At 34.8% G+C, this 13,726-nt stretch overlaps 1 protein-coding gene across 1 annotated transcript in view; it reads right to left on the bottom strand.

Annotated features, from left to right (window-relative positions):
* The window catches only part of SBF2 (SET binding factor 2), a 260,718-nt gene that overhangs the window by 29,423 nt on the left and 217,569 nt on the right, over positions 1 to 13,726 (bottom strand). The window contains exons 27-30 of the mRNA XM_057418287.1: positions 11,903 to 12,099; positions 6,702 to 6,839; positions 5,544 to 5,639; positions 2,341 to 2,412 (exon numbers count right to left, since the gene is read on the bottom strand). Coding sequence (XP_057274270.1) covers positions 2,341 to 2,412; positions 5,544 to 5,639; positions 6,702 to 6,839; positions 11,903 to 12,099 — 503 coding nt within the window. The remainder of the gene's footprint in view (positions 1 to 2,340; positions 2,413 to 5,543; positions 5,640 to 6,701; positions 6,840 to 11,902; positions 12,100 to 13,726) is intronic.

Here is a 13,726-nt window from a genome sequence, read left to right on the forward strand (position 1 = left end):
GACACAGCCTTGGGTGACACAGTTTAGTGTGTGGTGTCCCTGCCCATGGCAGGGGGATTGGAACTAGGTGATCTTAAGGTCCTTTCCAACCCTAACTATTCTATGATTCTATATCAGTAATATAATGATAAAACGAATCACAACTTGCAAGTAATTAGCATCCATTTAAGTGTATGAAAATTAAATTGCTAGTGCTGTTTGTTTGAGAAGTAGGGACAAAAATTTGATGTATTTCCTCATTAAAGGCATATTTTTTGGAAGTCTAACCTGTAACAGTATTATATAATTACTTACTTCAAAACCAGAAATAGTATCACTTCAAAATTTCCTGTTACCTAGAATCCTTGTGTTTCGTTTGCCCTAGACAATGTAAAACTATCAACCATAGCATGTGATAATGAAAATCTATAAAAGGATGATCAATATTACATTTCAGGGTAAAGTATTTCATATTTACTCTTGAAATGCCATGATTAAAATGCAGAATGCCATGAATTTTGGTTTGTGATTGTCCATTTCTAATGGACAATTAGAAATGAAAACTAAGTTCTTTTTTTAATCATATGTTTCATGACTGTATTCTAGCAGATGTAACTATGGTACAGTTGTGTGAGTAGAGATACCTAGTAGACCACAGTCTTACAATTTAATCTGGCAGTAAGAATGCCATTACTCTGGCAGCAGGGCATGGTACAGAAATCCCAAAGCCTGCACCAACACAAACTTGAAACAGTGCACTGTGACATGGAAAGACAGTCTTGCCTCTGAAAGCAGCACAGCAATATTCGAATGGCATCGTACCAACGTAATTACCTCTGCCTCTTGACAGCATTTTTTGTCTGCATATTGCTCCTGATGCAGCTACTGTCACTTCCAGAAGAGGAAACTCCTATAGCACACAGATATGTGTGCTACAGGCTCAGATCACACCTAAGAAAGTTTAGTGATTTTCAACATAAAAGTAGTGACAAATCACATTGCCAAGGCCTGTTTAGCATTAGCAGCGGAAAAGACAAGAGTATTTTTCTGTTTCTTGTTCTTAGTAACAAGGATTTTGTGAGACTGTTTTTGTGTGTCCCAGTGAGGTAGGTGAATGGTCCTTGATTTTCAGAATATAAATAGCACTACTTGAAAATCAAATCTTTTAAGTATACTAAACTTGGCATTCGACTGGCAGTGTGAAATTCTTTAACCCATTATGCAGTAAATCAGATTATCAGAAGAGACTCTTGTCCACAAATCTGTGAAACAAGATATCCAAAAGAGGCACCAGAGATACCTTGTAGCCGTAGAAATTTAGACACTACCGCACCAAAAAGCCCCCTCCAGCTCCTTCAGGAAAACCCAGTAATACGCATAGTCAACATTTCTTTCACAGAAGGAAAAAAGATGCAGGTATCAGTAAAATCCCACTGAGATATCTCAACCAGCAAAATAATTTTATTCTGTCTTTTAGAAGCAAGATTATGTTTCTATTAAAGAATAATACCGTACAGTAATCTTCAGCAGGGACTTGTCTGTACAGTTTAGCTTGTCTGCCTCTCTGGCTGCTAGACTTAGATGTGAGCAAAGAAATATGAGTAATTGAGCATGGCTGGCTAGGAACTTATGACTTCCTAACAGTTCTAGATAACTTCCACTTCAAAGACAGCCAGTTTTATACAATACTTCAGAAAGTAGTACATATGCTTAGCATAAAGTTTTGTCACCTACCACAGATGAAATAATAAAGACTTCAGCAAGCAGAAATCACAGCAAGCATATAATAAGAGGAATAATTGCTTGTTTGTTTGGTATGAAAAAATGGTAGCTTCAACACAGACAACTGTACCCAAAGATGATATTTACAAAAACACAATGTCACTTTCTAACATTTTATGTATGCAGGCCATCATTAGTGCCTGTAGCACATCAAAAGCAACAAACACATGAAGATGAACATGTTTACCAGTGATGCATAACAATGATTACTGATGTTAGCAGTATCCAGCTTTCATTATTTGTCATATACATTCTTAGTACATCTTTCTAATTTGGCAGAAATTTTTTTTTTTCACGCACCAAATTTTCTACAGATCATTCCACATTAGGTCATAACAGTATTAAAAGAATAACCTGGTGAAGCATGTGACTAAATCACTGTCACTGCATCATACATTCAATGGCCAAACCCCCCCAAAACTAAACTAAACCAAACCACAACACTGAACTGAAGCCCCAAAATCTTGTTAATGCCAAATCAAGGCTTTCCATCAGTACCACTTCAGCATGTATTAAGATAAGGTAGTAGTTATGGAGATGGTAGAAAAGAATGTACTTTCAGGACACAGAATACAGTACCTTGATAGACTCTTCCCTTAGTTGCTGATTTGGAATTTGAATGAGTGAAACATTTATCTCTGTACCCAAGCACTGGTAGATAACAGTTAAGACAGAAGAAGGAGGAATGGAATGCACATTGGAGCAAGACACATTGCAGGAGAAAAGAAAAGGGTTACTTATTAATTTCCAAAGATCTAGCATATATTGAATTTCTTTATATTACATGATTTATCAGACAGCAGAAATCTTAGTTATCACAAGACAAAACATCAATCAAGCCAGAAAACCAATATAAAATGAGAAGGAAGTACCCATTTATCAAAAAGGAGTAATTTTCATTGTCATTGCAATAGTTTCAAACATGTAGCACAGCCATCATGTGGTTTTCCATACTTATAATACCAAAGGAAATGTAATGATTAAATCATTCTGCTGAATACTTCCTTGAAAGCTTCTGTCCAGCTGAAAGCCAGCGTAATTAAAAATCTCAACCTCAGTGCTTTTTTTAAAAAATTGTTTAGTCTATTTTAGGTACACAATTGGATGGGCCTCAAGATCAAATCAGAGTGCAAGTTGTTAGTTTTATACACCTACAAACATTTTTAAGAACTGCATAAAAGGGTATGATTTAGAGAACGTGTAGTATCTATCACACAAAGGTTCAAAAATTCTCATTTTCAGTGGGAACCTTGTACACTTATCAGAGGGTGTATTTTTGGCTCAAAAGCCACATCAACACAAGCGACTTCTTTTATCACAAATATTCTATTAAAACATACTCAAAGTGTTAATGCCTGCTGCTTTTAAAATAAACGTCTGACTGAGTCTGTATTCATTAATTGTAAATATCCTAGTATTTTTCCAACAGCAGCAAACCGTACTGAAAAGACATTTTATTTTATTAAATTCCACAGAAGTGCCAGGTAAGAACTGCTGTTCCACAGAACCACACTATAAATAATGTAAGAAGAAAAGGGATGTATTGAGTGAACTTACAAATCCTATGAAAGATATCAACCAAAGTGTTGCCAAAAAAAAAAGTCCAAGAATGAAAATATATTATGAAATCTAAGTATTTGGCCAAATATTTCAGATCAGAAACAGCTTAACTGGGCTTTAGGCAAATACTTTGTTAACATTGTTCCAGATAAAGTTAAAAACCATACCTGACATGGACACAAAAGTTAGGACAATTGATGCGGTTTTGTCCCAATTGATACGGTTTGCTGCTGTTGGAAAAATACTAGGATATTTACAATTAATGAATACAGACTCAGTCAGACGTTTATTTTAAAAGCAGCAGAATTCAGAAGAACGATGATTTTTAAAAATGAGAAACACTATTCAAGCACTGGCTCTAATCCTCTAACTTAAATTTAAAAAGATGTGTATTAAAAATACATTCTCTGGCACAAAAAATAGAAAGTGTAATTTTCAATTACTGTATCATAGCTGAACCTGACTTTTGAGCCCTGGTATGTGCGACAATAGAAACATGCAAAGAGAGGAGGATTCAGAATCAAACCCCAAAAATACTGTGTTTGTGTTCTGCGAAGTACAGTGCATAATCCATAGCTGCTTGCCTTGATAAAGTAGAAACTAGCTAGCCCCCTTGTCCTTTTTTCTTTTTGAGTTCTTGGAATTACGAAGGGGAGAGATATCACCATTTTTAGACTGCCTGTATAAGTCTGGTTCTTCAGCTGAACAAAACTCTGTATTTTGGTCCTACATACAGTCTCAACAATACTTCACATGTGAAATGTGACTAGCTTGAAAAAGTAGTAATCTGAAATAATAAATCAGGTGAATCAATTTATTTGAGAACAGCAGTTTTAGAGATTCTATATACTTCATGTATTTTAGAGTTTCTTCTAGAACTATGTTACCCAATCTAAAAAACTAGTTTTTACTTCTTTACAGGGATACTCCTTTTCCCTCTTCTGTCTTACCCTGTCAACTTCTCACCTTCACTAGTACTTGTGAAACATTCTTATGTTCCAACAAAGCCCCAGTATCCTGCTGAACTGTGAACAGAGTGCAGACACTGGGCTGTAATTACACCTTTCAGATATATAGAGCAGGTGTGGCATAAACCCAGCAAGACACAAGATAACTTCTCTGCCTTCTTCCTGATTACTGCTGAAATTAAGCCAAGAGATGTAGACTTCAACATCCAACATAACAACATATCTGTGATCTAATATTGTCCTGATACTAATATTTTTTCTTCATTCTTCATATTGATACTAATACGTTTTTCTTCACTGAGTAGCCACAAACTCATCCTATGACACCACAAACTCTAATCCCAGAAATCTGCAACAGTTATTTCAGTAATCCTTTTGTCTTCAAAAGACAACTTCCATACAGCAAGCTTTCCCATACTTATCAGGAGCACCTTTACTGCCCCTCAGGGCCACTTTGCCGTTGGCACTTTTGTCCGAGCACGAAGGGATGGAATACAACAAAACATCTCCTGTCAGCTACCCAGCATTTTCACTATTCCAGTACAAAGTCAGGTGGGCACAGTCACCAATTTATATAACAATTTCTATCCTAACAAACATATATTTAAGGAATTTGATGTGCTAACTTACCCATGCATTGGACATCAAAAATCCTGACAACCTCATCAGACTACAAAAGTAGTTGGAATCCATTTCATAGAATGAAAGCTTCTTGTAGAAATGACACTGATGAGCCCTTGTACCTAAGAATGACTATCTCCCGGTTACTATGCCTGGCCACATAACTCCCCCTTCCTTACCTAGACTGATATTATTCAATAGATTATTTACAGCTTTCTGAACCATCAGCTAACCTTTAGCAAAATGCCAGTTTGATCTTTAATTGGAGATTCTAAAGTGCACTCAGATGTAATATACAATCTGCCTTTTCAGGACATACATTTTACACAAATTACAAATACTGATGAATCACGAAGTATTTAGAAACTTAAGTCATAATTGAGTGCTTAATTTTCCACTGATTTCCAACACACTTTACTTTGTTTACAGACAAGCTTTACTTCAATGGTAAGTAAAGGATTTAAACAAAAATCAGATACTTAAATAATCTTAAGGACTGAAGCTAATCTGTAATTTCTATTTTGTTGTTTCATGGAGTAATGAATTGGTAAGCAGTGTAATTATTTTTATTTCACTAACATTTTGTTATCATTTATTACTTTAAATAACAGACTTTGAGCTAGTCTTACTAACCTCCTTGAGCAAAGCTACTGGATAGATTTACATCCAAATGTCCTGGCACTACCTGCTTAAACACAGTAGACATTCTTGAAGCCCTCCTTTCAGTGCCTAAAGTCAGCCAGAAAAAAGAACAAAAGATTAAAAAAAACTACAGTGTTACTCAAATACTTAACATAACTAATAATGCCCTTTTTCACACAATACAGCTAATTCTTGCTAGTTTTGTACTTGAGACTGATTTTTTTAAGACGTGTACACTGGCAACAGTATGGAGATGTTAGATACAGCTAAGCAAACAACATATTTTACAGTAAGTAAAGCAAAGCATACACACTTTGGGAATGGTGTTATTTTACAAGAAAAAACACTGGCTATATTAGGCCAATTTCAACCAAATGAATAAGACAAGACAGACACAATTTCAAGTGACATACTCCTAAGACATTGGGGTTACCTTGACATAAACCTTACCAAGTTTCTACACAGAATAACTGAAATAGATTAATTTCCTCATGGTTCCACATACGCGCAACTCAAGAGTATTATTGAAATATTTTACTGCAAGTAAAGCTATACTTAAAAATGACATTATATGCCCATTATGAGCACACAACACACATGAAAATGCCTATATATTGCTTCTGTTGCTGCTGCAACTAAATACTGTATCTGTTCATGTACAATCTGAGCTTGTAAACTTGTATTTTCCATTACATGAAACAGAGTAGTATTCTGCATTCTCTTAATTTTGGCAGTCTCTTATTCAATATACAGTTTTCAATACACTTAATTTGTTATGAAAGTATTTAAACCTCATATTTGTTTTTGATTCTATTATCTAATGTAAATGTTGCATTTGATTAAAAAAAAAACAACTAGAAAGTTTTGGCATCTTGATATTCTGGAGAACTTTATTTGCTCCAGAATTGTAATAAATTACTAATGCCTCACGACTGGCCACCACACTCAAGTGATTTCTTCAAAAACTATGACCCACAGGTGGTTGTTTACTGTCAGATTAGGAATACCAAAAAGTATTTTGGGAAAGATTATAAATGTGTAACTGCAAAGACACAACAGAACTCATACAGGTCATTGAATTAATACCAAATCAAAGAAAACTCACTTTCAAACTTAATCATAAAAAAGCACTATGTAAATCAATTTTACCTGGAGAGAGAGCAATTGTTGGTCTAGCAGTAAGAGTGTTGCTGCCATTCATTTTGCAGTGGACGGATATCACATTCAGTAAGGCTTGTAGGTATTTCTCCTGTTCTATACTGCTTGAAGATTCTAAAGAAGTAGGAGCTACAGTCACAAGAACAATGGAATACATTAAAATACAAATAAATTTACAAATACACAAATAAATTTACAAATAACACAATAAAAAGCTTATGTAAAGGAGAATACTGAAAATGTCATGGTTTGCCTATCAAAAGGTTCAAAAAGCCATTCCTCTGATGACAAAGAATGGTCAGATGTTCATCACCTGGCTGGTGAGCAGCACCCAGCAATGTTCTCCTGCATTCCACAGCACAAAGCTAAACTCCTGAAAGTGTCATGGTCACTCCTAAAATATTCATCCTTAGCCAGTGATGAATACAACAGAATGGAAATTGCAGTTTTCCCTGCACTCTCAGAACGAAAAGTAAAATGTCTAAGTTTGTGCTACTTTTCAGCAAATTTCACCCGTTTAAAGAAAAATGTGTAGAGAACGGTTAGAATTGTTTCTGTAACAAAAGCAAGTTAAAACCATAATTGACTGGCTCTTTTCATTCCAGTAAAGCAAGATTATTTACCTATAATTGGAGATTCCTTGAGATATACTGCCCATTCACTGAAAGTATACGTATCTCAAAAGACAACAGTGTTTATGCACTCTGCTGCAATAACAGACACAACCTACATGTCCTTCAGGTAACCTGCACCCAGAAACTGACCTCTTTAATAGAATGAAGACAAGAGGAAAGAGGATGGACACTGCATGCACACCTGGATAACACATGTTAAGGGATCTCCGATTGTGAAAAGTAGTGTTCCTGTTCCCTGGAAACTAGTCCACCTGCTCTTTCACCAGTAGGCAACTTAAGGAAGTGTCTTCCTACAGGCTTACGTAATTTACAGCAGGGGGGTGTGTGGGTGGGAGAGGTGAGGTATCTGCACTGTTGTATCACAATTTCTTCTCTGAAAACAGCTGAATAAACCTTTAAATGCCTGCAGTTTCAGATGACTACAGATCTCAGAAAAAGAGTAATTTTTCGGTTGTTACTGACGTTGCTTAAGTTGCTGGAAACATGCAGAAGGATCATTTCAAAAAGAGAAAAGTGGCTGCAAAAGACTGGATGAAATCAAAGCCAGAGAAGAAACAGACAGTTTAAAAACAGAGGGCATGGAAAATAAAAAGGCAAGATGAAAAAGTAGGATGCCCTGAGAAAATACTGAAGTTAAACAGGCAGTGCACTAAAGACAATCTTCAGACTTTAAAAAGTTAAGAATTCAATAACAAAACAAAGAATCAAGGAAAAAAAATCAAAAATAAGGAAAAAAAGTCTTAATTAGAAGAACTCCACCCATTTGTGTCCAGGTATAGGGACCTAAAGGAAGGGAAGGAGATGAAGGTCAGGTTCTGCACCATACTAGGATGAGAAAAAAGTGTCCAGTCTCAGAGAGTTATATTTTTGTTTCAAATGCCAAACAAAAATTTTTGAATTCCATTTTATTGCAGGCACATCTGCACTCACTTTAGGACAAAAATGTCAGCTGCTTAAACCAGGATTTGGTATCTTAACCTCAAGAGCCAAGATTTGGACTAAGAGATAGAGAGTCAAAGAGTTTGAGCACATTCTGACGAACCACAGTGGTAACTTATAAATAGCTTTCTTCAGTGATGACCCAATCAGATTCCATGCTGGAGACTAATAGAGAGTAACCTAATTAGCTGGAGGTGGCAAAAGAGATTTCAAGACAGCTCTGTTAAAATTAGTATCTAAATGAGCCTTTTAAAATCAGTGTCTGAATTGGAAGTACAATTACGGAATGATTAGAAAATGTACATGCAGGAAACATCACGCTGTTTCTGTCTGACAAAGTTGAACACACCTGAAGAAAAACATTATTTTCTTTTCAACTATTAAGCAGGGTTTACACATCCTGAAATCTGCTTACATGATTTCTGGGTCCCCAAGTCCTTGAAGCAATGCCATAAAGACTCAATTTAGGTCTTAACATTTTAGTTAAAAGAAAGGAAATGAAATGTCTAAATGAAAGGATAACATCCTTACCACTGGCACTTATAACATTTTATTTTTGTGAAGACTATTGTGTGTGTTTCAGGAAAGACAGTGGGGAGATGAACAGCTTGACTTAGATAAAAATCTCTTACTGAACTGACCAGATACCTGAATTAAAGATTGAAGAAAATTTTGCCCTTCACCTTTAATCACCAATCATCCCTTCACACAGTGCTTAACAGCAGTATAAATGAATGAATTGGTGACCAAAGGATTAACCCCTTACCTGCACATGGATTTCTACAGAATGACTGATCTTTTAAGCGCTGTATCATGCATGAAGGCCATCACAACAGCATGGATTTGAGCAAAAGAGACGGAGATCCCAGTAATATTATAAATCCCAGGAAAGAAATGCATTGTTTAGCAATGCAGTAAGACTGCCTCAGCTGCTAATATGCTCTCTATATGCCTGAGAGTATCCATCTTTATCTTACGATAGGTCCTAATATAGTAAATAATCTAGCCTGTATCAAAATAATTGTCCTCTTGGACCGCGTTACTATATACAAGAAACAAAGCTGGTATTCCTAGATGGCATTTAATCAGTTCTTAGTAATTCAGGTGCAGAATGTCACACGTAGAACTAAAATGCTCTGCTAAAAAATACCCAGAAAGGCTGAACTGAAATTCAGAAACCAACTTTTATGTTTCAAAAGAAATTCTGAAAAGACCTGTATAGTCTACACCTTCATATTTAAACACCTGTTAATAATCCTTTATGGACAGACTTCAGAAAACTGCGATTCCATTGCACATGTAGTTTGGTTCCATACAGCAATTCAGTACTGTGCATAATTTCTCTAAGAAACTAAGTTTTGTGTTTCTGATATGACATATTGTTCCCAACTATACTTTGAAAACTTGCTTAACATACAATGTAAGAAGAAATCACCACTATTTTATAAAGTTCCAGCAGGTCCTCTTTGTTTCTGTATACTAAAAATCTCCTACGAAACCTCGGCTTAGGAAGGTATGCATCGGTCAACATTAATTTAATTCACGATTATCTTCGTCCTCTTAGTTTGCATTACAATGAGTTTTTCAATATAGACTTCATCACTGTACACAACTCCTACTGAGTCAAACACATGCACCTGTGTATAACTATTCATAAAGTTTTGTTTCACCAAGCTTCAACTTCATTTTGAATTAAATATCCTATAATTTTTTTCATTTTCCCTGCAGTACCTTCCTGATAACAGTCTCCATTTTCTTCATATTTTAAAAGAAACAGTAACTCCAGAAGCTAGTACCTGACCGACAGTTATTGCCAATCAATTATCTACTGCCTAAAATACTGCTGGAAGTATGTAATAACAATATAAAAGACTATATAAAATTAAAAATAGAAACCACCTACAAAAGCGATGAGATTACATAAAGGAAACATAATTTAACAGGTCAGGCTTTGAAGATCTTGTTTTGAAAGGCTCATATACTCCCATGCACATAGAAACGATAGCTACAACAGAAAACATGGAAATGTTTGTCTTTCTATAATCTGCAGACTACTCCTGCAGAATTTTGTAAATTTGTTCTATTTATACTAGGTTTAAGATGCCTGGCCAGTGTTTAAGCTAAAACAATCAGTATTAAATCAGTTTCTAAGACTAACATTTCAATTACCATCCTTAGGATTCACACCATAAACCTGTGGAACAACTGGTGTAGCTCACAGCTTTGGCAGCTGCTGTGGTAACACTACTGGTAGTACTCCACTGATCTGTTTTATGAATCTTTCCAACAAAAATGAGTTATATAAAAATTAATTATCTTGCTCCTCACTCCAACTAAAAAACACCCCACAAAACATAGAGACATACTGACGCAATACTAAAGCAGGGAATATTCAGCTGATAATTACTGATTCACAAATCAGTTTTAACAGCAAGCCCAGACACCGTCTGACGCAAAAAATGTTCTTCTAGTATCTCTAAAATGGTGAGATTTTAAAGGTGCATTTGATATATACAAAACCTCATGTAGGTAAGCATTATGTCTGACATAAACTGTTCTTTACAAGTAGGAAAATTGTAGTTTTATAAAGATACTCGGTGAAGGAAAAACTGAAGAGGATTCAATAATCTTCAAACTACTTTCATGTGACTTGCACTCATTTGTACAGTACGCTTGTTACAGGTTTTGAAAAATTCAATAGAACAAACTCTTCATTAGAGTAATACCTTTTAATTGTGTTTTAGTCATTATTGGGGTGAAATACAAAAATAAACAGGACTGATGAATTCCTTTGCTACCTTGATGAGTTCCTGTTACTCCAATTTTACCTCACATTCTCTTTTTCTCAAAAAAGAAAAAATACGGCCTAATTTTAGAATAATTTCTAAACAACTATCACTGTGATTAAAGAGAAGACTGGCTTTTTTTCAGTGATACGCCAAATTCACTCTTGGCATGAAATTAACTCTGAAGAAACTATCAGCATAAGAGATGGTAAATCTAGGTAGTCATAATAAGTATCTTAAACACTGCCTGTGACTAATGAAAGTCAACTAACGTTCTTTCCAAAATTCATGTCGCCCTAAGGTTATATTCTTCTGAAAAAAATATTTTGACAAATCTTGTGGTGGTCAAATTCTGATCACACAAAAGAAGAGATTTACTTAATGCAAAGACCCTAACTATCTTTCAGGTCTATGCTTTATAAAAGGAAAATAAAAGTTAAACTAGTATTACAATTAAAAAATTGAGAAAAACCAGTGGATAATAGTCTCTCTAGCACTTCATATAACCCTCTATTAAAAGGAACAACACATACTCACTATATTAACCAGTGCAAAGGAAAACAGTTTAAGGGAAACAGAGTAAGTGTGCATTATGTTTGGCAGAAGACATTTACTACATACAAAATCTCTGATTAAATTTTTCTTCGACATTTTTAAACCACTTTCATACCATTCAGGATCTGCTTCTTGCATACAGTAATTAAACTGAACTAATATCAGAAAACCAGTCATATCCTGAGACTTGATTCAATCATGTCACTGACTTCCACTAGAAAAGTAACTATTTCTACCTAAAATTACTTATACAGAAAGTGTAACTGCATCAACTCACCTGTAGTGTGTGTGTTTTGGGACTTGAAGAGGCCAACAACACCTTTTCCATGAAAGCCCCCAGATCGAAGTAGAAGAGTACTGGTTTTAGTGTTCTTCCAACAAACAACTGGTAGGCGATTGTGATGGTAACAGCGAGCAACTCTCTGCAAACTGCTGTCTTGAACAGACTGAGGTACTACCAGAAGCCCAGGATAACTTATATTGACAAAATTGTGAAAAAAATTGGGGGGGGGGGGGGATTAAAATTGCTTTCAAAATTTTAAACAATGAAAAAAAAAATCCAAAAATTACAAGCTGAATATACATCTTGTTGAAAATATATCTCAACTGTTACAATTATTCATCTAGTAACTCTCATTTTCAGCCCAATCCTAGCAGATACATTGATTTGCAAAGAAAACTGCATTTTAAAAGCAACTTTAATGAAAAAAAAGAAAAAAAGTAAGATTATCACTACTAGTCTCTCTCCATTTAAGGTTATGTTATGTTTTATTTGGTAGTATTCTTCTTATGTATCTCTTCTCTGTCACTATAAGTGGCTATACATGGTTAATAAATCCATATTTCTGAGCATGACAGAAAAGTGAACGTTGGGGCATTCAAATAATGCAGTAGTTTTGTAATGACACTTGTGTATGAAATATGAGACTTGAAAGAATGTTAGGTTGCCTAAAGTATCACAATTAAAACAATATAGTTTGGTTTATTTCAAAATACATTTAAATTTTACAGTCAGATTCCTTGGAACAATAAATTTGAAATTTTTGGTGTGCTTTTTAAAACACTACAATACATTGACAGATTAGGAAATTCACCGATGCAATACCTTTAAAAATAGAAACCTCAGCAAGATGGTAGTTTTGTTCATGTCAGTGGAAGAAGTATTCAAGCACTAAGAAAGATTATTATCTATCCCCTCCAAAAAAATTTCAATTTAAGTGCTGATTTCGTATGTTGAGAATAAACGAAGTTAGTGCTTACTAAAGCTTTGTTCCTGTAAATTAAATTCTTCGACATTTATTGAACTGCTCTCATACAAAATTAACGTACATACTATTTACAGTCTACTTAAAACACAGTAACCAAACTAATACGTCATTAGATATACATCTATATCCTGAGATTTTTAATCCACTCAGATATTAATTGTCTTTTTCAAAAAATCCTACCAAATATTAAAACCTGCTGGTTTTAGGAAAGAGTTGTCTGCATAATGTTCAAAGAATAATGAAAATGTAGATTTAATGCCTTCATCTGCACAATCACTCAGTGGTGATTGAGCAAAACTGGTAATTAGTCAGTTTCTCTAGATAAGTCAGAAAACAAGACAGGCTCCATTATTTTTCCTGTGTGCCCTTCTTTCATGAAAATCTGGTGATTTCATTATCCATAATGAAAGGAATGACTAGCCAAAACTGGCTTTAGAGAATGCAAATGCTCTTCTAATATGACCCATGTAGATAGCCTTTTGTATTAAAAAGAATTTTTGTGGGTAGTGGTCATTAACTACAACAGTATTCACACCAAAAAAGGAGTTAGTAACATTCATGTGTTAAAATACAGCACGTGACTTTCAGCACATGACAAGTTTTTAAAGTAGCGTAGATACCTTCATCAATAAAATTTTAAAATATATTTTTATGAAGAAAATAGTTATGTATAACAGTTTCTAAGGCCTGCTTTTTCATTTAGGCATAATTATATTTTAATGCAAAAAGCCTAATGATTTAGACATCAGTACAGAAAACCAAGAACAAGAAACTCCTTTAAAAGGCAATTCACAGTATGTAGATTAGGCTCTTCCAAAAGCCCCAGGGGCACT

The sequence above is a fragment of the Pezoporus wallicus genome, unplaced genomic scaffold (genome assembly GCF_028554395.1).
Source record: "Pezoporus wallicus isolate ANWC-B61680 ecotype Strahan unplaced genomic scaffold, APGP_CSIRO_Pwel_v1 contig_2025, whole genome shotgun sequence".
Lineage (NCBI taxonomy): Eukaryota > Metazoa > Chordata > Aves > Psittaciformes > Psittacidae > Pezoporus > Pezoporus wallicus.